This window comes from Chaetodon trifascialis, chromosome 4 (assembly GCF_039877785.1).
Source record: "Chaetodon trifascialis isolate fChaTrf1 chromosome 4, fChaTrf1.hap1, whole genome shotgun sequence".
NCBI classification, from domain to species: Eukaryota; Metazoa; Chordata; class Actinopteri; order Chaetodontiformes; family Chaetodontidae; genus Chaetodon; species Chaetodon trifascialis.
Window position 1 is genome coordinate 27,794,243 of NC_092059.1, and position 24,520 is coordinate 27,818,762.

Genomic DNA, 24,520 nt, shown 5'->3' on the forward strand with positions numbered 1-24,520 from the left:
ATTCATGTTATTGTATTGGCACGATTATTGCAAAATTTCAAATGATACCCAGAACTATCTCCCACATGTCTCACAGATGCCTCAATAAATGACTGATTTCATCTTTTGTCTTCTTAAGGTTTATTAAATTTAAATAACAGAGCAAATACAGTTCCATTTGGGTGCAAATGATGCTGAATGACCTTTAACAGTTTCCTGTTTAGGACAAGGCTTATGCTTTCACTGAGGTTTCAGCCTGATTGTAGGGAACGGTTTATGTGTCTCTCTGGGGTTCAGACAGTGCTGCTCAGTCCCATTTGCAGAGAATAGGCAATTAGGACTAATATCTGTCCATTATTCTTGTAGTGAGCCTAATATTATATGATATGATATTATATATGAAATTTGAATTGTTTTGCTTTATGTGTCAGGAAACATGAGTTGTAATGATTCTACATATATTGTGCATAGTTTCTGTTTTTCCAAAAACTTATTTTGGACATACAGTATTTTTAGAAAGAAAAAAAACCTCTTTTTTTTTCAACAATACCACATCACTATCTACATTTAACATTTAGGAATCTGTTCCTTTTTAACATTAAACATGTGGGAAGACCCTGTTTTGTTTTCTGTGTAGGAAGTGGAAACCAGACAGCTGAGCTTGCTAATGTTAGCACAGATTTTCAATAAATGCTAATCTTCATGCATGTTATTCGCACACCTGCTGAGGGCTGTGGTCAGCTACTGCAAATGGTTCCACTGAGTTTTGGTGGCTGGTTGGTTGAGTGTTTCCAAGACAGTGATAATTTCAGCTTTTGTGTGATGCTTCTTTGCACTTCCTGTGTGCGCGCTCTAACTGTTGGGAAGTAATTATCTGACACATTCACCCATAGAAAACTGAAATTCCTCCAAGTGCTTGTGGATATAAATACGATACAGCCTGAAAAGGAGCACAGATAGAGGGAGGCGGGATAGAGTGAAGGGGAATTAAAGAGGCCAGTGGTTCCTCCCCCTCTACAAGATATACCCACCCACTCCATACACACAGTCTCTCTCACGCACCGAGACCGTCAGGGCGGTCAGAGCAACACTTGAAGCGCGGATGAGTTTATGAAGTGGAGTATCGTGTCTGACAGGGGAAAAAGTGATAGAAAAAAGCAGAGATGGCAAAAGAAAAAGAGAGGCAATTGTAAAACGTGAGGCAGAGACAGTAAGTGTCACAGGTAGACGGATAAAAGCAGAGTTTACAGGGGCTCAGCAGAGCAGAGGAGAGGGCTTTGTCTGTACTGTACCTCACACATGGACTGGACTCAAAAACAGGCGGTAAGTCAGGAACACAGTGTGTATGTGTGTATCTGTGTGCGGGAGGGTGTTGCTCTGAATGAAGTCTATAATACCATCCAGTGTTCTACGCTAAAGGTGTCAGCCTGCAGTAGTAGACTGACAGAGAGGTAAAAAAAACAAGCTGGAAGTGTCGTGATGATGAAGTCAAACAAGGAAGCACTTTTTCACTGGATCTCTGCTGAGAGGATGCCAGGCCCATCCTTTACAAGCAAAGCAAAGCAAAGCAAAGCAAAGCAAAGCAAAGCAAAGCAAAGCAAAGCAAAGCAAAGCAAAGCAAAGCAAAGCTTATAACCCTGGCTGTATTTGCTACTCAGGAAAACAAAAATTCTATAAATGTATGACTAATTCATGAGTCAAGAAATCAGTCATTTATGTTGGGGTGCAGAGGATGTGTTGAAGAGTCTCTGGTGTCATGGCTGTGGATGAACAGGATGTGGCTGGGCTCGTTATTGTCTTTTAGTATTTTCCCCTCTGTGGTATCACTCATGCTCAGTAGCTGGGTTCCAGTGATGTTCTGTGTGGATTTAACGCTCCACTGCTCAGCCCTCCTGTCTTGGGCCGTGCACATCCCATGCCAGTTTGTAATGTCTCCAGTCAGGATGCTTTCTATTGCTCCTCTGTAAAAGTTAACAAGAACTTGGCAGGTTTCATTTCCTGAAGAGTCATAAGTGAGTGAGGACCATGACGAACCTATAACTCTATGCCATTGTAACAGCAAATATAACAAGAATAATAACAATAACAAGATTGATTAGAGAAATGAGAGATAATAAATAATATAATAATAAGTAATACCTCAGATTTTACTTTATTGATCCCAATATAGAAATTCTTTTGTTGCAGCAGCAGGTTAAACATACACATAAACATGTTACAAAGAAGAATGAGGATAAGAATAAAACTAACAGAAAAGAATGTTCTTAAAAAATATAACTCAGTATACAGCTTGCTCCAGAGATGCACTGACGGGAAACCAACTTTCTCTCATGAGCTCATCGAGAGCACAGGGTGTTTTTTGTGATTTATGCTGAAATCTGGCAACTGATCACATAAATAGCCAGTTTCCACCATATTCTAGGACACACTAGTGTTACTGCAAGTCAGAGCCAACAAGTCCGGCTATATGTTTACTGTTTTCATCTGCAGTGCTATAAGGCAGACGGCAGGTCAAGCCTGCATTACTGATGACAGAACAGAAAACACTGCTATCATTTCTAGTACTGTGTCCAAAAGAGATATTTCACAAAACGTGGAAGCTATTAATCCAGACTTGATTTAACAAGTTTCACTTTTGGACTGATGGTGGTGGAGCTTCATTCATGGTAGAAGTAAAGAGCTTATTTCACAGCAGCTGATGTTGAGTGTGTGAGATGTTGCTTTTACATACTCTCACAAACTGAATTCAGTTATTTTCAGTGATTTCCTTGAGCCAGCTTGAATGACATCTTTCCTCATGTCCACCTGCCTCTGCTGTCTCAATTTCTTCATTGACCTTTTCTTAGCATGCAAATGTGTGTTCACTTTACTTGAAGAATGCCTACAGTACATTCACTCGTTGACATGCAGTGAGTAGCTCTGCAGGAGTGCACAGAAATGAATAATCATGGCATACTGGAACAAACCTTTTGGTAACTTCTGCTCAGGTCAGGACTGTTCAGGAGCAGAATGGTAACGACTTACATTCTATATGACATTGATAGGACGTTTGATATGCAATGACAAGTATCCTGCTCTGAACCACCTGACAGCACTAGACCATTAATCCTCACAGGAGACATCTCAAGTTAGTTTGGTGAAATCAAGCTGAGCAAAGACTGGATTCATCAGTGTACCACAACTTGAGCCCCATTTTTGTATATTTGGCCATCATTTCTATCACCTTTGATTACATTTTACTCACCCATATCAATTGGTAAAATTAGGGAATTTGTCATCATTGCTACAAGTTAACGGAGCCACTTGTTCACTTGACTCTGACTAAGACGTGGCTTTCACCGTGCACCCTCATACGTTTCCTGTGCAAGGACTATTACTGACATCGCAGGCGGGAAGAAGGAAGAAGCACTTCCAGCTTCACATACAAATAAGATCATCTGGAAATTATCAGCTTGTTTCCAACTGACTGCCTGACCACTCATGTTTCTTAGCCCATGAGACTTTGTTGATGTGATGTCCAGAGTTATGCTAAACAAGAAGAACTGTTTGATCAAACACTAAATGTCATTTTTCTTAATCTCCTTCATGAAGCAGTCCTCTAGTTTCCATTAAATTCTGGTATGGACATTTTGAGACATTTAAGGTGGGGCCATACACATAATCTATGTGTCACAGACCAGTCGCCAGAGTTATCACAGGTAACAGACTGAATGATTGAGCTCACAGTGAACAAACACGCACGACCACAGCCTCAATAACAGGAATATTCTGCATTCCTGTAATATTCCACGCCAGTGACCACTAACAGTGATTATATAGAGAACCAATACTATGTCAAGCTCTGTATGTCACACAGCATGCACAGAGCACTTGGGTAGATGGCACATGTGTCTGTTCTCTCCGCTCTGGGCCACAGTGGAAAGGTTGCCTCTGTCACACATTTGCTTACATTCTCCTCGTTTGCAAGGGAGGCGAGGCTTGTAAACATGGTTCGTGCAGACTTATGAGCCTATTTTTCATCCCTCCTGTTTAGATACTTGTTCAAAATCCAGTTCCATTTCCAGTAATTTAAATGTACTGAGGTGAACTCATCTACTTTGTCTGCTGAGGAAAAAGTTTTCAAGCATTAAGAACTTCCTGGTGTCAAATATCATCACCTGAACATGTTCAAATTTTAAGCTGCCCCACTTTTAATTATTTGATGCCATATGAGCTCATATGCTATAGGTCTCCTGTGGCAATCTGAAAGTAAAAGGAAGAATCAAACCACTCAGAGCACACTTGTGGTGAACAAACCACAATTCCCCACAAGTGTGGGGTAAGGAAAAAAAAAAAAACCTCTCCTCTTCCTGGCAAAGAAATGGGGGTCCATGGCCTATGCCTAGTTGTGGCAGAGTCTGCACAGATGCAAGATAATATCCCAATCTACATTGCAGCCTGCTGCTTGACTGAACAGTGACAGTCAGCAACTACTGTAATCATCATTTCATTTCTCAAAATGTACACTCATTTGATTTAAATTTAGTTACATTAAGAGAATATTACTAGAGAAACCTAACTTAAAAACTTCCTTTAAGTCAGTGATCAAAGAAGTATGTTAAGTATGCACAAGAGGACAACACCACGCACACTCGCTTACGTGCAGAGAAGCATTACTCCACTTTAAGTGTAAAGGGCCATCAGGTTCCCAGTTCCACTGTGCGTACTGTATGAGGCATCTTAACCATTTAAGGTGTATAGAAATGTATTGCACAACCACTAGTTTCCCACCAAAGGAAGAGGTTATAAAGTTGGCTGTGGCTCAGAAAGTTGGTGGTTCGATCCCAAGATACTAAACTCCTAATTGCCTAAGACTAGAAAAGCACTGTACAAATACAGTACAGTCCATTTGCCAGCATCTAGCATATGACCACTGCTAATTTGCAACACTAGAGTTCATTGCTGGTGATTTTACAGTTTCACTCAAACTGCGTGCAGTAATGTCATTTTCTGTTTTGACAGTAGATGATAATTTCCAGAATCACCTGTACTGATAATTAGTCTTATTAAAAGCAGATCATGTTGCATGATTTATTATCTCAAACCTCATTACTAAGCACTATTCCGTTGTAATTATTTGATCATATGTATGTGAAGTAACTCCAAATATTGAGCCTCTTTTGTTCAGCTAATAGCTCACTGCTGTATGCGTGTGTCCCTGAACTAAAAAGGCAAGCACTTACTCTGAACAGCAGTAGAGAAACAAAGACCACATGCATGTGTGCTCACAGCCAAGAACAAGGTCTAAGATCACACTCGATAGAAGACAACAGGAAGCCACAGGAAGTGGCTTGCCTTTTTTCTGCTCTTTGATGAAACAGAGACTCCAGTGCAGATGAGAAAGCTAGCTCCTGCCGACAGTTAAATCAATACTCAAAACAAGACAAAAATTTGGGTTGCTTTGCCATCATCCTTATTCTAAAGTAATAGGAAACAGAAAGGGCCTCATTTCCTGTGTGGAAAAAGAAAGTCTTTCAAGGTCAAATTCAAGCATTACTGAATTGGCTTCATGTTGAATACTGTTACCACGTAGTACGATTTGAAAATGTAGAGTAGTTGAATGATCATATATGGACAATGTTGTGACCACTACTTTAAGGGTCATCACATACAAAGCCTAGATAGTGGATCCTCTCATGTTTAGTCACAACACCTCTAGATGTCAAGGCTCGGGCCACATGTTGTCAGAGCTCTCCATTGTTGGATGACCCCAGTGATCACTTAAAATATGCTGCGGTGGAAATTCGTGTTCAGCCTATTGTGTGGCAGCTTTGCACAGATGTCAGCAGCTTCTGCACTCGGGGGCTCTGGTGGGCTAAATCCCCTCTATTATGATTCATTGTGCTGGGTCGGCACTTACATTGACAGTGTCCTCCACAGAGTTAAAGACAGTTAGCCAGCATAAGGGCCTGGCTGTTTTGGGGTGTTTACAATATACAATGGTGATTTCTGTGTTTACAGGCCAGTCTGGGTCTAGCCATCCCCTTCCTGTTCTGGTTCGCTAGGCCTAAATGATTTGAGGAAAATAGATAATCAATGCAAAGATGTATGTGTTTGTATCAAACATAATTTTAATTAGTCTTGTTTCTAAATAAAAAAACACAGAAATGATGCAGTTGCTAGTTGATGAAGTCCTCCCAGTGTTCTTTTTTGCAAACCAGTGACTCAAAAAAAAGAGATTTGCTTCTCAATACACTTAAAATTTGGCTCACTTTCTTTTTGAAAATTGACCAGCTTAACTCATACTTACTGTATTATTTATATACTTGAGACTTGACATGAACTGTTAATTATGGAAATTCTAAAGCACACTTATCCCCATTTTAGTTTTCATGTGATCACAGAATCAACATCAGGCCAACTACCAATAGATAAATAAAACAAGTTAAATATTCAGAAAATTGTTGAAATACTTCCCCTGACATATCTCACTAATATTTTGAAATGTTAAGGAATCGACTGGACTGAGTAGGAGTTCAGCAGGGTTGACCCTTCACCATGATCCTACATGCATTAATATTTTCACCAATAATGGCAGCAAGGCAGGTTAGACATACAGCTTAAAGACTGCACCGATAAAAGAGAAGAAAGGAGGGGATGACATGTCAAGCAACATTAACAGAGATCCACAGCACATGCCTCAGCCAGGAGAGAAACAGGACACCCTGTGCCAAGTCACATGAAGGATACACAACTGATAAAGCAATGTGCTGTGTTCAGCACTGTTAGTGACTGCAGAATCCTCTGCACTGAGTCTGACCCCTGAACACTGTAGTTTATGGTTATTCTGCATTAGTTTATCACTGGTTGTATCATACTGACTGACAGGCTGACGTCTCACTCTTCTTTCCTGAGCCTGTGTGATGGGAAACTATTTTAACTATTTCCAACTGGACCTCACCATAGCAGGCTGTTTTTCAGACCTGGTTTTAAGGGTTAGATTAGAATTAGGTTTAGGTAAGGCGTTTAGCTGTGTTGGTCCAGATTAAGGTCAGGGGCTGGCGAATGTATAGTCAATGAGTGTCCTCACAAGGGCAAAAGTACAAACAAGGGCAAGGTACAAGTGTGTGTGTGTGTGTGTGTGTGTGTGTGTGTGTGTGTGTGTGTGTGTGTGTGTGTGTGTGTGTCATATCAGCTGTGGGCTCTTAATAATTTGTGGCCATTACTAGTTTCCTCTTATCTGAGCTGCCTCTCTTCCTCTCTTGCTGTGACACTTTCCAGGTAAAACATCATGACATCAGTCATTATCATCAATGCTATCTGTCAAAAGCCTCACCTGAAGGAGCCTTTAGTATCTAGTTTATTTTGACTGCAGCATAACCAGACAAAAAAAATTAACTGTGATCTCTCTCCTTTATGGACGCAGAGATATCATGGATCATTAGAACACAGATCATTCTGTTCGTCACTGTTAACAGAGACTCCAGTCTGCAGTGTGTTCATACACGTCACTGCTCAGAGTAACTTCAGGCTTCAGGATCAGTTTTTATATCACATTAACACTTCTGTCCATATTCTCTCTCGAGATGTGAGAAAAATGAGTGATTTTGAGACTCCTGGAGCTGTACCACAGAATGGTTTTACTTTCATGAAGTCACAGTAACAGTTCTCAGTAACTTGGTGCCCCCTGCCCCCGCCCCCGCCCCCGCCCCACCATTTGCGTTATTTGTTCTGGCGTCGACCCTGCTTTCATACCACACACATACACAGCTTCCACACCCTACAAAGGCCTGCGGGGAGAACGTTGCCTCAACAACACCTGCTCGTGCGTAAACGTCACGTGGTGACGCATTCGCGATCCTCAGCAAATCCAAAAGACGCACAGGTAATGATGACGTGAGAGCCGGACTGCCCCCATTAATCATGTGTAGCCTATCATAGCTTTGTGTGCCCCTCCTCGGCGGTCCAACCACAGGTTTCTTCATAACTTCGGTGAGTAGCACACTTCTGGGAAGCCTCTGTGTTCCTGCCATGTGTTTCGCTCCGCTGGCCGCGTCTGACTCTAAACTGATGGATCCTGAAGACAGAAGTGGTCTTTTTAAAAAAGGTGATGGCTGCCCGTCTAACGTGATCAGCGTGGCGACCCTCTCACAACATCTTTGTTCCGTGTTTTAAATGCTTCGTTTTTAAAAACATGACTTTACCTGTGAGCTCTACCTGTACTTGCGAAGTGACGCGTGCGTCCGTTTTCCGCCTCAGACTTACTGCATGGAGCACCGTGGTGTCACAGGGAAGGGGCGGATCATCCTGTGTCTCCTCGCATAACGTTCCCGACATGGACTTCTGTTACATCGGTTGCGTTAGTGGTCATATTTTGTCGTCTTCATGTTGCGCTGCAAAGCTGGGCATTTAACCATTGCGCCTAAGTGAACCCCGCTCCTCTGTTTCCTCCGCAGTCTGAGAAGATTGTACCCCAGGGTTCACTATTTATGGGGTGTTTGCATGACTTGACAAACAGCCCTTTTCTAGGACCCAGTGTAATGCGTTGGAATGTCTTGTTTTATCCAACTAACTGTCAAAAACGAGACAAAAAAAAGTATACACTTTACAACAATATGACACAGAGAAGCCGCTTATCCTCACACTGAGAAGCTGGAACCAGCAAATGTTTGGCTTTTCTTCGCCAATTAATCAGGAATCAAAGTAGATCTTGGAAAGCTGAGGTAGCACAAGTCTTCATTTTAAAGTATTTCTCCCAAAAGCCCAGAGTGGAAGTGTTTTTCTTTTTTTCTTTTATTGAGCAGATCACAGTAGATACAGAAGTAAAGAGAAAGGCTGATGCTGCAAACATAGATCCCATTTGTGTGTATGTGTCTGTTTTCTAAACTAGAAAACCAGCACAGAAATCTCAGTGCAACCAGTGATTGCTGTCAGTTGTTTGATATGTTGTTGTTGTTTTTTCCAAGTTATGGCCTGAATAGATTTTTTTGTGTGTTTTGATGAATGCCATAGTTAATGTTAATCAATTAATCATTTCAAGACTACTGTTCCATCTTAAATGTGTTGCCCAAGCTTGCAAAGTGACTGATTTGAATTGTTTCTCTCTTTCTCAGGTGCCACGTGTTTCCATGACATGTTGACGTTATAGTGACCAAGAGGAGAAGGGATAAGGAAGTGGAGGAGAGCGGTGAAACTAACCAGGTGTTCCCAGGAGAGAAGGCCAAAAGAGTGTATTGGATTTTTTGAGCTGAAGGGAGGACACTGAGCTTTACCTGGATCTGTGTAAAGCTTGATCACTGTGAGGGATTGGAGATTTTGCCTCACACAGCGTAGGAAGATCAGATACGGAGCCCCCAGACTGCAGAAGCGTGTGAGGCGAGACTGACGATAGAAGATAAAGCGAAAGAGATAATAAGGAAGACAATCAGATAGATGAAAGGAGCGCTAGAGGCAGACGTGAGAGTCAAATGAGAAGTCAAGCTTAAGAGTGAAAGGAGGCAGAGATGAAATAGTGTCCTCTACTATCAGATACAGAAGGGACAGGTAAGACAGGAGCATACAGCTCCAGGAGAGCACAAGTCTAGAGGGATCCAGAGAAAAGTGCTGTCAGTGTGCACAGATAGCAGAAATAAACATTGGTCATGATGTTCATGAACTTCCGTCGTATCCGCAAGTGCCACTTTGTGCAGCTGCTGACCACATGCCTGCTGCTGTGTGTGGTGATGGTCTCCTGGGAGGAGCTGGACCACCACGTGGTCAGCCACGTGAGATCCTACACATATCGCTACCTGGTCAACAGCTATGACTTCCTCAATTCTTCTTTCGCCATCAGCTCAAACAGAAAGGATGTTTCTAAAGGTGTGGATGGTGGCTTAGTGAACTATCCATACCTCATCAACCATCCAGATAAATGTGGAGATGGGAAAAGCTTGGATGATGTCTTCCTGCTGCTGTTTGTGAAATCATCTCCAGAGAACTTTGAGCAGCGCCAGGCCATCAGGGACACATGGGGGAATGAGAGCTTTGTTTGGTCAGAACTGGGGGTGAGCATGAGGATGGTGTTCGTCCTTGGCGTGCACCCAGATGCTGGGCGGAGATCTGGTGTGCAGAAAGCGCTGCTGCAGGAGGACCAAGTCTATGGAGACCTGATCCAGCAGAATTTTTTGGACACCTTCCACAATCTGACTGCCAAACTGATTCTGCAGTTCCACTGGGGCCACAACTACTGCCCTCAGGCACGCTTCCTCATGTCTGCAGATGATGACATCTTCATTCACCTGCCCAATTTGGTGAAGTACCTGCAGGAGCTCCTAAGTAGACAATCAGGGGCCAAAAACCTGTGGGTTGGACACGTACACAGAGGAGCCCCTCCGATCCGCCGTAAAGCCAGCAAGTATCATGTTCCCAATGATCTGTACCCCTGGCCTTCCTATCCAGACTACACCGCTGGAGCCGGGTACGTGGTTTCAGGGGATGTGGCTGCTAAGATCTACCATGCAACTCTGATGCTGAACTCCTCCATGTACATCGACGACGTTTTCATGGGGATTTGCGCCAAGGCCATGGGGGTCTCTCCCCAGGAGCATGTGTACTTTGCGGGGGAGGGGAAGGCTCCGTACCACCCCTGCATCTATGATCACATGATCACATCGCACGGTCACGCCACAGATGTGCGTTCGCTGTGGCAGGCAGCAGCAGACCCGACAGTGAACCACCACTCCAGAGGGTTTCTAGGTAATCTGTACTGCACAGCTGTGAGAGTGATGCTGCTGTGTCTGCCATATTACCAGAACACGTACTCATGTATGGCTGCTTTTACATGAATGCTCTCAAGATGAAGGACTGCTGAATGTACCACACAAACAAATGATGGTACCTCACACAAACTGCCATTCCTTTCTTTTTTCATGTTAAATATCACTGTTGGCTGGCTATACTATACGCATTTCCTCTCCTGTAATAAAGCCCAAAGCTGTTCTGTAAAAATGCAACCGGTTTAGTCATCAGCAGGATCAGTTATCACTTGTTTTAAGCCAAAATGATAAAAGATTTGTAACTTGCTAACTTGTGAAGAGTTATGTTCTGTTGAGTCCAAGATAATGTCTGAACTAGATGTTGAATAGTATGAATTGCGGTGTCAAGGTCATTTCATGCTCTGCATACATGTCACATTCAGAGCTCTTTAGAGGACGAATGTAAACTTTTCAAATCTGAATGCACTTCTTGTATAATATATGACTGCTAGACGTGATGATGCAGCTGGCGTGTGAGAGGACAATCTGGCTGACTTTAACCCTGTAACAAGACATGACATGCAGTTGAATCCTCACTCAACCATGGCAAAGAACACGGATTTGAAAGCAAAAAGTACAGTTCAGTGTAAACCATTTTAAGACCAAGTACAAATACTTTGTAAAAGAACATCCTGCATGTTTACAATGTGACTGCCTCTGTAAATGTGGTTCAGCATCATCAGACTGACTGATTTGATAATAAACTCTGTGGGGCAAGTACAGGAACCATTTTATTTTTAATCAGTAAGCCAATCAAAAGTGAATAAATTTTTTTTTTTTCACCACATTTGCTTGAAAAATTACTGATTGCAGCTTCTCCATTGTGAGAATTTGCTGATTCTCTTTGTTTTACATCATTATAGATGAATATCTTTAAGAAAATAATTGTTAGATTCATCAATAATGATATGAATAGTTGCTGCCCTAATGTCAGTTTGGCACATTTCCTATTGAGCAAGAAAGCAAGAAAGCTACATGCAGCCAGTCTCTGAGCTAAATGATGGCAGGATTTCCATTCCAACATACGGACAGAACAGGAAGTAGAACATGTTGGGGAACAGTCACGGTTGAAAGGCAATTAACCTGCTGTGTACGTCTTTGTCACTGTAAGGCATGAAAATAAGTGACCTTTTATCATTATCATCTATTCATCAACACCACCAGGAGGTTTGTTGGTATCTTGAGTTAAGTACTGAAACACTGAAACTAGGAATAATGTATTCAACAAGTGATATGCTTGATTGCTGTTTCATTCTAAAGTTGTTTTCATTTAGGTTAGGTTAGGTTTAGCTTTTCCTGTGTGAGCATTTCAACAAGTTCTTGTCTTCAAAGAACAAAATAGGTTGTTTGTAACTGTCTTCTAAAAGAACTCATACCATGACCAATCCACAAAGTCCTCATCCAGCAGTTCATCTGATTTGCATAAAATGTAACTAAATCTGTTTTGACGTGTTGGGCACATCAGGGAAGTAATATAGCACAAAACAAAGTGTTTTCTGTTGCTAAAATTTGAATGTTGGTTGAACAGTATAGATATGAAACTACAGGAGTGCATTCACCTCATGAAGGAAGTCTATTTGAGGAAACAGGATGATAGCTCAACAGAAGATCAGTGATCGAATGAGCTTTAAAAAATCCACGTGGGTGAAACTTTTAAAACCCCTTTGATTATATTACAGCTGCAAACAGACAGAAATAATATTACAAGTCCACTTCATAGTATTACCTGCTGGACCTGCTGTGTGCCATTAGTGAAATGCACCAACAAGCTGTTGGTGTTACTCTCCTGTGTCATGCTGAATGAAGAGCAGCAGCTGCAACACACATCATTTTTTGTTGTTGTCTGATCTATTAAGAAACTGTCTTGGTGTTTTACTCTGGCCCTCACTTACGAAGTGCATTTTCATCCGTCTGTTTCTGTGCACATTTTCAGTTTGCACATTAAACACCTGAGTGGAAATGCCTGGAATTTGAAAATGTTTTTATGCTTTGCTGAGGTGGAAAAGACTACAGCATCAGATCTGTGCGTCACATCACATTCAGTTTGAAAACAAATCATGTTCCACTGTGCAGCATACAAAAACTCCAGTGCACGGACACTGAAAATGGACTTAGAATGAATGTTTGAAATGGAACTTTTTTATGGAAAAACAATATGAGACACAAAATAGTATTCCAAGTGGAATATTTGTCTCTATCTAAATAAATATCTGGAGATTACCTTTAAATGAAGTAGTGAAATGTTCTAATGCTGAAGTTGCTCCATGCAGAGCAGGGTTAAATTAAACAGGGATAAATTCCACACTGCAGTCCTGCAGCACCGCTTTCGCTGTCACCTGGATGTTAACTGTTACACCACCTGAGTCTGAAATGTGCTCCTCACATACAGTACACAGTGCATGTGGTAAGTGCTATGAGTCACCACACTGCAGCACTATAATGCTGCACCATTTGTGTTTTTGCTTTCTGGAATAGGTGAATTTAACACTGCTGTGCAGTTTGAGCTCACGTCTTGTTTTCCAACCTAGAGAATGGCATAGTAAAAAAAGCAGCATGTGAACACTCGACTATGGCCTAAGCGGTGTGTTCTGTCCTTACCTGCGTCTGTTGGACAGACTCTCCTCTGTCTCATTGGTCACAACAACATGGGTGGAGCCTCCTTGGCTTTCCTCATGCATCACCTCAATCTGTGACACAAAAACACACATTTAGGCTTATTAGGGGTTTTGTATATTATGCCTAAAATGCAAATGGAATGCAATGGGGATGAGACTATGCAATATTTTTCCCTTTCAAGATAGTCACTGCGTTAGACATAAAAAGTTCGTAGTTATTACTTCTCACTGTGACTCATCCAAGAGACATGGCCGACTGCATGTTAGATCCAGATCCCAGAGCCTGACAGCAAAAGCAATCCTCATTCCTCTTTTGCTTTGCCATTCTTACTAAAAACTCACTGTGCTCTTAGCGGTCAGTGTCACAGAACATGTCACAGACGCTGGCATGCAGCGTGCTGCATTAGTTGTCGTCCACTATGACACTCTACACTAGGTGAAATGTGCACTTGTTTGGCTTGACTCCTGTTCATGTTGCCAGCGCTCCACATCTGTTAAGTGGTATGACACTGTTGATATTGTGTAATCTGATCCCAAGAAATAAGAGATGGATAAGAGAAGTTGCTCTGTTCCTACCACTCCTGAAGAACAGAGAGAAACATGACTAATTTCAGTATCATTATCACAGATCAACACTGTATGGCAGTTTCACATACCGCTTACTGACGTACATGTATTTTGCAGGAATTAATGCTACTGAGAGATTTACAAGTTTCAACATCTGGCTGGAATGCACCTTAAGCCACCTCCTGAGGCTGAACAAAAACATTTCAGCTTGTCTCTGGCGTTTCTTGGTTGCAGCTATACTTTTCTGATATCAGATAGCTATGAAATCTGCCCAAGAAGCATAAAGTCGCTATGAATTAATATGTTAAATGAAGGGTTTTTATCCAAATAAAATCTAATTCCAGCTTTAAATATACTCATTAATGTTTCTGGCCTGTATTTACAAGTGCATGACTGACTACCTGATTATTTTACATGTACAGTATTCCAACAGAAACATAAGAGCCTCACTGCCTTTCATGGCATGTCAACAGCTGTCATTGAGGGAAACAGCAGGGAAAAAACAACTGCAGTTTCACTAGTTGAAAAAACTGGCTACTTAAACACTTGGCATTCAGCACAGGTCTCTTTAAGCATGTTAAAGGAGTCCAATACAACCAGTGACAAGAAGGAAACTACTTGGTATCCTCTTGATTTTGGCACTGACTTCACACAGCTCTGTCCTCATCAATTATGGAGGAGGGTTTATGGTCTAACACACCAACACTATCACTACACAGACAGATCGTGTTTGTCAGCAATGCAAAATAACCTCAGGGCGTGCATCCAAATTATGCACACTATAAACCAATTAATGAGATCAGAGCAAAATCGCAGCATAGCAGCAAACAGCAGCAGGGTGGCATACTGATTAGTGAGACCCTTGTGTTAGAGTAACTTTGTTTAAACCACAATCATCCCAGCTGACAAAACACTGGATCCCCACCAGCCTCAGGGCTGCTGTTCTGGAGGAGACCTCTGACCTGGTGGGGTGGGGGTGTGAGGAGAGCTAGTGTGCTTCTAATGGAGGCGGCTGTATGATGAAGTCAGTTTTTGCTTGTTTTGTTGTTGTTTGCTCATCGTCTTCAGTGTCGTGCTATAGAGTGAGGGTATGATGGAGCCTGAGACTGACTGTGACATCGTTGCAGTGTCTGTAGTAACTTAGACGCTGCGTTGAGGCGAGGAAGGAGCCAGTATTTAAGACGCTGTACAAATCCAAATTCAGCTGGACCCATCCCTTCCAAGGTATTTAAGAAATGTAACAGAGGAGTAATACATGCATCAGTGCAAAGTATTTGTGCCTATGTGGGGTGTGACCACGTGGAGTGTGTGGGGTAACAGCTCAGTGTAAATATGTACAGCAACATGCATGGCTGCAGAGCTGCCAGTCAGAGCCCAGTGGCCATCAGCAGCCACTGACAGCGCTGCTCCCACAGTCACCAGAAGCACATTTCTGTCCCTCACAGAGTGGGCATTTCCTGCTGTGTGTGTGTGTGTGTGTGTGTGTGTGTGTGTGTGTGTGTGTGTGTGTGAGTCTGTTCAGAGTGTTTAACATAAACATGTAACCATGCTGTTCAGTGTGTTTAAACCTCTGATACCTGCTTTTGCTTAACAGAAGACACTTTTCATTGATGGTGCTTTGGTTGAAACTGACAGTTTGGTGATTTTACAGGCATATTGCCAGTAAACTGTCAGCCTTTCATACATTTCTTAAAACATCATAAATTTAACGTGACACAGATGGCATTTTCAGAAACACTGGGGATTGATTATAAATCTGAATATAATTTGTGTAGTCTTGAAAAAAGCAGTGTGGAATGAGGGACTCCCCAAAGGGTCTAAAAGGAGCATCATCAAATACTGCAAGTGCACATTCAGGTTCACCTGTCTGGCTGATGTGTGATCTGTGATCCATTTATTTATTTATTTATCAGCAGATACTAACGTGAGAGCTGATGTATTTAGCAGTCCAGGTTGTGCAGTGGGGAGACCTGCAGGATGCTGCTCTTCACTCTTTCTGGGACATGCATTTAGGTCATGTCTCCATGCGTTAAAACCACCAAACCACTGAATGGCAAAACAAAGTCAGTATAGCTGCTATGCATGGGGTGACCTGTGATACTGGGAGGAATATAGAGAAATGTGTTGAAATGGAAAATCTGAACTGACAATCATCTGTACAATGGACTCAACAGTAAGCCATGGAAACATGGTTTCTTCACAAATATGTAACTCTACACACTTAGCAAGCCTGATGTGTTTTAACAGCTCACTCGGTGAAAATGGAGACCAGGCCCTACTAGGCAGGATTCATCAGTCAAATCAAAATTATTTCAATTTTTGGATGAGAAAATTGACACTAGTCTCGCATCTTTACAGTAAATATGGAATTGGAGCCAGCAGTCGGTTAACTTAGCTTACCATAAAGACAAGAAAGAGGAAGAGACAGCTCCCCCCTGTGTAAAGCTAACTAAATGCTCCCACCAATTGAATGAAATGATTCTATCATGTTTGTTTATTCTGTACACAAACCAAAGAGTAAGAATGATGTCTTATTGTATGAGTGTTATGTGCCAGACTATTTCCAGGCTGGGAGCAGTTTCCAGGTAACTTACTGCACAGTACTGAAGCTTTAGTTTTAGCTGCTTCTGTTGCCTTAACCCCTCTAGCCATATCTCAGTATCCACTATCCACAGACGAGTGACTGCCCAGTGTGAAACAGGATCATTGCTATTCATTGCACTGATTCTGATGGACTTCGCTTTTCGTGATATGTCTCTTCCAATTCAATTCAATTCAATTCAATTTTATTTGTATAGCGCCAAATCACAACAGAAGTTGTCTCAGGACACTTTCCATATAGAGCTGGTACAGACCAAGCTCTTTTATCTACAAAGAAACCAACTTCCTCATGGTATTACAGCTCCCCTCCCTGCTGATAAGCAGTTATGATAAGAGTAGTGTCAGAACACGTCAATGATACGTGTCCAAAGACTAAAAGTGAGAGTCAGGAACCAGTACTGAAATCAAAGTACCAGGATTGGCTCTTTCAACACTTACGGGTTTATACCATGTCTTAAAAGCCAGCTGCCCTGCATTTTGAGATGAAGAGAACTTTTGAAATCATTATCAATTACTTGTTAACAGGGCTTTATGTTACAGTGAGATTTCAAAGTGGGATCAGGGGAGGGGGGTTACCTTGATGCCTCCTTTGGCCTTGCGTATGTTCCTCTTCTTGTTGGGATCAGCTTCTGCTGGCTGCTTGCCACTGTTAGAGTTATCAGAAGCTCTGCGAGCCAGGGCTGAAATAACATGAGAAAACAGCATAAGTGACTTTAACCATTTCTTTCTTTGGAACTTGTGTTAAAATGCACAAAAAAATGTGTGTATAAGAGTGTAAAAGTGTGCTGCTCAGGATATTAATCATGTCAAAGCAACAGTTTGAACGTGTTACACCAGGCTCATCAACTGCTGCATAAATGAGTCAGGACAACATCCAACTCACCCTGCTGGCTTCCTGTATTCCTGGGGGGGTTCTTCAGTGACGGCCGTTTGGGAGAGGATTCAGGCCGCGGGGCAACAGGCTGGACGGGCCTCGTCTGTTTTGCTGACAGTCTCTTCAGACAGACGTGCCGCTTCTCAAACATCTCCTGGACGTCCTCCAGGCGCTTCAGTGCCTTCAGAACACTGGCCTGCAGGCACAGAGCTCACCATCAGTCCTCATCCTCGTCACCGTTGCAACAGATTATCCAGTCATCCTGAAAACGAATGCTTTTGTGCAGCATACCTTGATATCCTCGGACAGGACAACCTCATACTGGTTGTGGAGGTTCCTCAGTTCAGTCAGCTGGTTCTTTTCTGCTGACTCCCGAAAGTTTTCGATGTCGGTTAGCGCTGACTCTGCCCCCTCCTGTGTCTGACACTTATCGACAGCCTGGGAGGCCAGCAGGTAGATGCCAGACTCACACCACTGGTTCACCTGTACACAGCAAAAATCCAAACAGGTTACACACTGATAAGACTGGGGTCAACTGGGACCTGATCCACTGATCTACCATAACTTGTTCCTCATGCATTTCTGTATTATATGATCACAGGATGAAAATCTATATGCAGAATATGAGGAAAAATACTTAAGTAATGGAAAATACTGCCCAGTAAAAGTAGTACTGAATGTCTTCACCACCTTCATCAAATCATCCCATTCTAAATAAGAAAAGACATTCAGTTTATGGACATTACTCTCTGGATAATCAAGTCCTCATTCAATTATATCTCACTGCCATATGGTTTGCCAATATACAATTGTACCCATTGTAATGCTTATGGTATTGTTTTATTGGGGCTACAGAAGATTCTGGTCCATTCCAACTGGGTCTTGTTTTTGTGGTTTCAGCCATCATTTCTGGCAGTTATGATGACACTGCTTCTGAGATTGGTAACACATTCAGGCAGCAAAGTCAGACATGTTATAACCAAGCCAACAGATGATGATCTAAACCGCTTTATTCAGAGGTCATACTTAAAGTGACTGGAGCCAAAGTGTCTAAACTGTTGATGTTTACTGCAAGGTTTCAACAAACAATCGCAGTAGTGAGTGTCATTGTCCTGTCTGGTTTTGTCGTTTTCTGGGTTTTGGTTGTCTGTTTGAACTGTTGCTTTGTCCACAAGCCCATGGATGTTTTTGGTTTTTCCTCCATTCTCCCCAGAAAACCACGTCCACACAAGCACTGTTTTCTAAAAAATCTCCATCCATACAAAAATGCTAAAACACAACTGAAGTGCTGTGAAGAGCATACCAACAGGTGGTAATGTACCACTTAACCTAGAGCCATGTTGGCCAATCAGAAGCATGATTAGACTACCTGCAACATGAGACCCAACCACTAAACTAGGAATCTGGATTGCTAAATTTACGACCGGGTTGTAGGCAGGTGTGTGTTGTTACTCGTGGGAGTGTATACAGGAGTGACCTCTGTAACACACAACGCTTCTGTTCCTCAATAAAAGCGGATGAATAACTGTGTCAGCAAGGTTTGCGTGGTACTATCTTACTAGCTCTAACTAGCTCATGTAAACAAACTCTGTTTTCTCTGTGTGCACATCGGCCCTGAGTTTCTGAGTATCTTCACCTTTGAAGGAGTTTTCCAAGCACTCTGTTTTGTATGTGTACGAAAGGCCAAAATGCACAGAAAAAGCTGTTTGAATAGCTGTGTATGTGTGGACCAGGGTGTGTTTCCCTCCTCCCCAGCCTGCTTTTCTCTCCACACCTGTCCTGCCTCACTGCTGTTAGTCCTGCCCTGTTCCCAGTGTTTTCCCCGGACAATCAGCTCTTCCTGCTCTCCTGTTTCACCACCTCATTCCCCTCACCTGGGCTTCTCCACCCATTGGCCACCCCCTTGTCAGTTTAGCAGGTATTTTAGTCTCAGCTTTTGATGCTGTCTGCTTGTTATCTCCTGCATTTGGAACCACCTGTTCTGTTTTCCTATGTTTGTAATTTGGTTTGCCTTTCAAGCCTGTTTGGCTAACCGCTAGCTTTGTTTACAACCAGTCTGACCGGTCTGATCGCTTGTGTTTCTCACCCTGTCTGAGTTCTTTTCAGTGATGCCACCATGTTCCCAGATCCCACATACTAAAATGGTGAATACAGCAGAACAGGAAATGAGACCTGAGTTCTGTGAAACCAGAAGTTCCTTTTCATCACAGATATTTGTGTCAGAGTTTGATGTTTCTATATGGAGTTCAGGAAGGCTTATGCGTTTGCAGCATCTGTGGATGCCACTATATGACAGCCACTGAATGCATAATGAGTGAAATGAAAACCAATGGAGGCAAGAAGAAGAGGGAGCAGAAAGGCCTTGTATACTAGACAATCTTTAAAAATGTGAAAGCTATAAAAACAAACATCAGCCCACAACAGAGAACAAAATCCAGACAATATTGCAGCTATTTTCAGCAAAAAACAGCTGAGCTGATAATGTGCTATACCGCTCAGCACTAAGCGGCAGACAGAGAAGGTTAGAGACTAGCTGGTGAACATAATGAAGAACTCAGCAGCTAAAGAGCCACATATTGTTCTCAGGAGCTGGAGGCCAAAACAGAGTTAAAAGGAGAGTGAATGCTGACTAAATGAATGCATATTGTGCTGTCTCGAATACATCAGCTCTCACTCGATGTACAAAGAGGCAACTGTTTGGCACAAGAACATTATAAGATGATAAAATGTCAGTGTGGTTTTATAGATTGTTCCACTGGCCCAGAGTTGCTTACGACATCAAATAATACCCATTTATACAAGTGTTCAACAAAAATGTTCCTGGTTTTAGTCACAGTGGTGACTCTAGCAACTGCAATGTCCAGCCAGTTGGTCAGTCTAACATTTTCCAGACTGATTTATATCAGCAAATACTGGAAAGGCTGACATGTATCATTTCCTCACCTTATCAATGCCCACATGTATCTGCAGGGATTTGGACAAGACATCCGTTTTTTTCTTGGCCTCGTTGCTGAAGTCATCGCAGACCCGACGGAGCTCCACACATTTGGGTCGAATAGAGTCCACAGCATAGTGGTTGCTCTGGATCAGCTGGTCACCATGCAGTGCATGGAGCTGGGCCTTTTCTATTGTGGGCTGGAAGAAAAGCAATTCAGAATATATTCTAACATTTAAAGTTGTGCACAGGGCTCAACACAGAGTTGTGTCTACAGAAATAAATACATGCTGATCAGTGCTGACACTTTACTGTTATTCAGAAAACTTAGCAAAATACAATTTGTGATTATTGCTTTCTGGTGCCTGTTTAAGAACATATGTAAAGCAGCGGTCATAAAGAGTGGTTATTTAATAGAGCACTGCTTGAATATGAAACATCTTTTCTAGATTTCCATGTAGCAGTGCTCCAGTTAAGTCTACAGGATGTGTGTTGTTGTAGCTGTTTCAGTTAATAACTTTGACTGCAGGTGTGTGTGTGTGTGTGTGTGTGTGTGTGTGTGTGTGTGTGTGTGTGTGTGTGTGTGTGTGTGTGTGTGTGTGTGTGTGTGTGAGTCAGTCATTATCATCAATGCTATCTGTCAAAAGCCTCACCTGAAGGAGCCTTTAGTATCTAGTTTATTTTGAGTGTGTGTGCACGTGTGCTGACTGACCTGAGCCTTCTCCTCCAGTGTTTTCAGTTCCTTTAGCAGATGTTCAACTCTGGCCACACAATCCCCGACATCTGACAGGCTGGTTAGACTGTCCATCAAACTGTCTAGTGATACTTTGACCTGCAGAACCAAACAGGGGACAGAGACAGAAAAGGCAGAGAAAATGTTCACATCCACAGAGAAAAAACCTTTTCTCAGATTCAGATTCAGACTCAGCTTCTCTTTAGAATACTTTAAGCCACTTGCACAAACATTGTATGTCATTTTAGCGTCAGTGTGACTTCTTTCCACAAATATTAATGAAACAAGATGTCATGTTTGGGCAGTTTTGCATCGAAACTCTATTTGTAGACTTCAATTTCCTTATATGTAAAATCACATTGTTAGAAATGTGGAGGACACAGACTGATCGAAACATTCTGCAATTCAGACGCCTAATGCCGCACTTTTTAGAACATGTGTCTGGCAGAATGTGAAACAGCCATTGTATTGACAAATTTCCAAACTGTCCGTTAAGTGAGTTTTTCAAAGTCTGATTTTACAGCTGAAGTCTTTTGAAGCTGCATGAAGTGCAGACACAGGTGGAATCCAAAGGTTTCGGGCCAGAGGCAGCCAGGCAGACTGGGAGACAGACAGATCTACAGACATACCTCTCTGAAGTCCTGTTCAAAGTGGCGTAGCTGCAGGCACTGCTCCAGTTTCAGATGGTGTTTACACCAGAACTGTTCAAAGGCGTTCTCTGTCTCATCCAGCTGGGCTAGGAGCCTGAAACACACAACAGGAAATTCATTACACACATCCTGGCAGTTAATATAGGACTGCATGGCCATAATATACATTATATAATATATAAGAGAAGCTTTGACAGCTGTCACCTTTCCACAGTGGTTTGGTTCTCCATCTCGTCTGGGTTGAGTTTGTGATTCTCTGACTTGGCTGCCTGCTCCTTGATACAACCTAACAAGGTGGTCCCCTGCTTCAAAGCTAGCTTTAGCTCATCCTGGTTTAGAGACACAGAAGCATCGGGAATAACATTAATTTCATCTGTGAAACAGCTGTCAAGTGTGAGAGTGTAAGGTCGTGTTTTATTACTGCAACATGCAATCTTTATCTGGCATCGTATCCAGATAATAACATCTGTTACTGGCCCCTTGTTAAAGGTTACATGTGGTTTTACTGGTGTGTGCAAGTTTGGTTTGGTGGAGCTGGCAGATTGTAAAGAAGGGAAGTGATCCATTGTTGAGGGGCGGCTATAGCTTGCAAGCCAAGGGTGTCATGACAGAGACACTGACAGTGACTGCCAGAGGCATACGTAGGCTACATTTAAGTACGCTTGCTAAATTAACTATGTTATATTGTTCCCCTGTTCACACATGGGGATTCAAACACTGAAGACGTGACAGGATGCTGGTGCTGCCCAACTCTAGACTTCCCAAGACTCAAAAGTCAGGGGAAGTTGAGAAAGGTTCAGCTTTATGCAGATGTCCTCTAATGTGCAGGTGGTGAAGTGAACAGTTGACCACCAAATACACCATATGCTCATTTTGATTCCCTTGAGAAATGTAAACACAGTTTGTCCAATTCAACTATGGAAACGTATTTTAAAAAAGTGGAAAAGATGCTGTTTGTAACATTAAGGGCTTTCCAGGTGTCTATGATATAACTTTACAAGCTATTGGGACTTGAATAAGAAAAAGGTGCCAATATGGTGGCACAAGCCCTTTTAGAAGTGAGCATGTCAATTATTAATGATAATAATTAATACACTAAAAGCAAAACACATCTAAAGACAAGCTTAAGGCTCATGAAGACTGAAACTGAGTCAGTGTAAACAGGGACTACGAAGGTAATCATATTCAGTAGAGATGTTTGCTAGTACTGCTGCCAGCTTGGCTGCAACCATTGGTCACCAGACCCTTGTCATGCATGTTGTGGTGGCCCCCACAGGGTCTCCCAAAGCGAAGCTGCTCCACTGCACGGCCCCTTCTTATTTTTTCTTAGCAGAGGAAGGATTCTGTGGCTTTCTGGTGAGCAGTTTTAGATAGCATGAAAAGACTCTTCTTCTTTTCTTTTTATTTTGTGTGCCAGCAGTGAGGGACATATGAAAGACATTTTGTGTCCATGTTCTTGCGGTAGAGGCATGGTCACACCAGCCTTCACAGCTTCAGCTTTGATCAACTTAATCCATTGATCAAAAGCAAACTGTCTCCCATCTTTGCTCTAATACACGTACACACTCCATGTTAGTGACTGTCGGCGTGTCACATGAACTAAATCACCTTGAGGTTGTCGTGTTTGTCAGTGTGTGCTGTGAGCAGGTCTTTGGTGCACTGGACGTCATTGGGCAGCTCTGTCTCTGCCAGGTCTGTCCCAAACTTCTGTAACATCTGGGCTGTGGTTTTCACTGTCATGGCAAAGTTCTCTATGGCCTGGGGAAAAAAATCCACACATGACTCTTCAGCATCCCAAAATGCAACTGCAAAAATGCAAATGAAAATCACAAAGCTCAGATTTTTCTACAACTGTTACTTTTTTAAATTGCTGGATCAATAGTACTGACGTTAAGGTATACAGTATTCAGTAATGTCTTCTTACAGTTCGGTGGTGTATCCATTGACTGTGACAGTACTCCAGGCTTCCTCCTAGCTCTCGTGTCAGCTGGCCTTTATCCACATAGCCGTGCAGGTCCGACAGAGAGTTCAGCATCACAATCTGCAAACACATTCACTGCATCACTACAAATGTTTTTGATCATGACCTACATGCTGTCAAGTTGGTAGCCCTAACGAATGCAGTAGGAAGCTAAGAGAAATGTTGTATCACTGTCTATTTCAAGAGAATATTCAGTGATTTTACACACCAAGAATCAGAAGCAAACAAAGTGAAGCAGCTTTCAGTTATTATGCTCCTCACCTCACCAATAATTTAGCACCTGTTCTAAATGCTAAATTATTGTCTTTTACTGGCTTCTGTTTTTAATTTTCCTTTAAATGTATTTTATCTTATTTTATTTTTATTTTTATATTCTCTGCTAATTTCTTTCTTTCTTTCTTTCTTTCTTTCTTTCTTTCTTTCTTTCTTTCTTTCTTTCTTTCTTTGAAATGTATGATTTTAATGTATTTCTATACTTCTTTAAAGCACTTTGAATTGCCTTGTGTATGAATTGTTCCATACAAAGAAATTTGCCTTGCCTTGCCTAAGAAGTTGAGGCACACACCGGTTGCCTGGTGTTTTGGATGGAAACACTGGGTTGAGGACTACAGTTTATTTAGCAGGGCGTAGCTGACATAGACTTGTCTGAACATATCTTGGCTTTCTGACGGACAGCTGCTGTTCTTGTCCTTGGACAAACCATGTCCTAAATCTACAAACTGAAAATAATAACTCTAAAAATAAAAAGAAAATATTTATTTTTTATTTCACACAGCACTTAAACTGCAGTTTCATGGCTGTTAGTCCTGTGTT

The 24,520-nt window shown here is 42.1% G+C and overlaps 2 protein-coding genes across 7 annotated transcripts in view; one reads left to right on the forward strand and one right to left on the reverse strand.

The window, feature by feature from the left end:
- mcf2l2 (MCF.2 cell line derived transforming sequence-like 2) overlaps window positions 1-24,520 on the reverse strand; it is a 130,805-nt gene that overhangs the window by 56,585 nt on the left and 49,700 nt on the right. For all 6 annotated transcript variants that reach the window (XM_070960721.1, XM_070960716.1, XM_070960717.1 and 3 more), the window contains exons 6-15: window positions 23,651-23,767; window positions 23,335-23,484; window positions 21,931-22,055; window positions 21,706-21,820; window positions 21,056-21,175; window positions 20,352-20,543; window positions 17,700-17,891; window positions 17,418-17,604; window positions 17,111-17,214; window positions 13,350-13,438 (exon numbers count right to left, since the gene is read on the reverse strand). In XM_070960721.1, coding sequence (XP_070816822.1) covers window positions 13,350-13,438; window positions 17,111-17,214; window positions 17,418-17,604; window positions 17,700-17,891; window positions 20,352-20,543; window positions 21,056-21,175; window positions 21,706-21,820; window positions 21,931-22,055; window positions 23,335-23,484; window positions 23,651-23,767 — 1,391 coding nt within the window. The remainder of the gene's footprint in view (window positions 1-13,349; window positions 13,439-17,110; window positions 17,215-17,417; window positions 17,605-17,699; window positions 17,892-20,351; window positions 20,544-21,055; window positions 21,176-21,705; window positions 21,821-21,930; window positions 22,056-23,334; window positions 23,485-23,650; window positions 23,768-24,520) is intronic.
- Window positions 9,333-10,924, forward strand: b3gnt5a (UDP-GlcNAc:betaGal beta-1,3-N-acetylglucosaminyltransferase 5a). The gene has a single exon (XM_070960729.1). The coding sequence runs from the start codon at window positions 9,600-9,602 to the stop codon at window positions 10,779-10,781; it is 1,182 nt and encodes a 393-aa protein (XP_070816830.1). The 5' UTR covers window positions 9,333-9,599; the 3' UTR covers window positions 10,782-10,924.

Coding starts and splice junctions, on each gene's coding strand:
- b3gnt5a (XM_070960729.1), top strand. CDS start 9,600: ATGATGTTCATGAACTTCCGTCGTATCCGCAAGTGCCACTTTGTGCAG.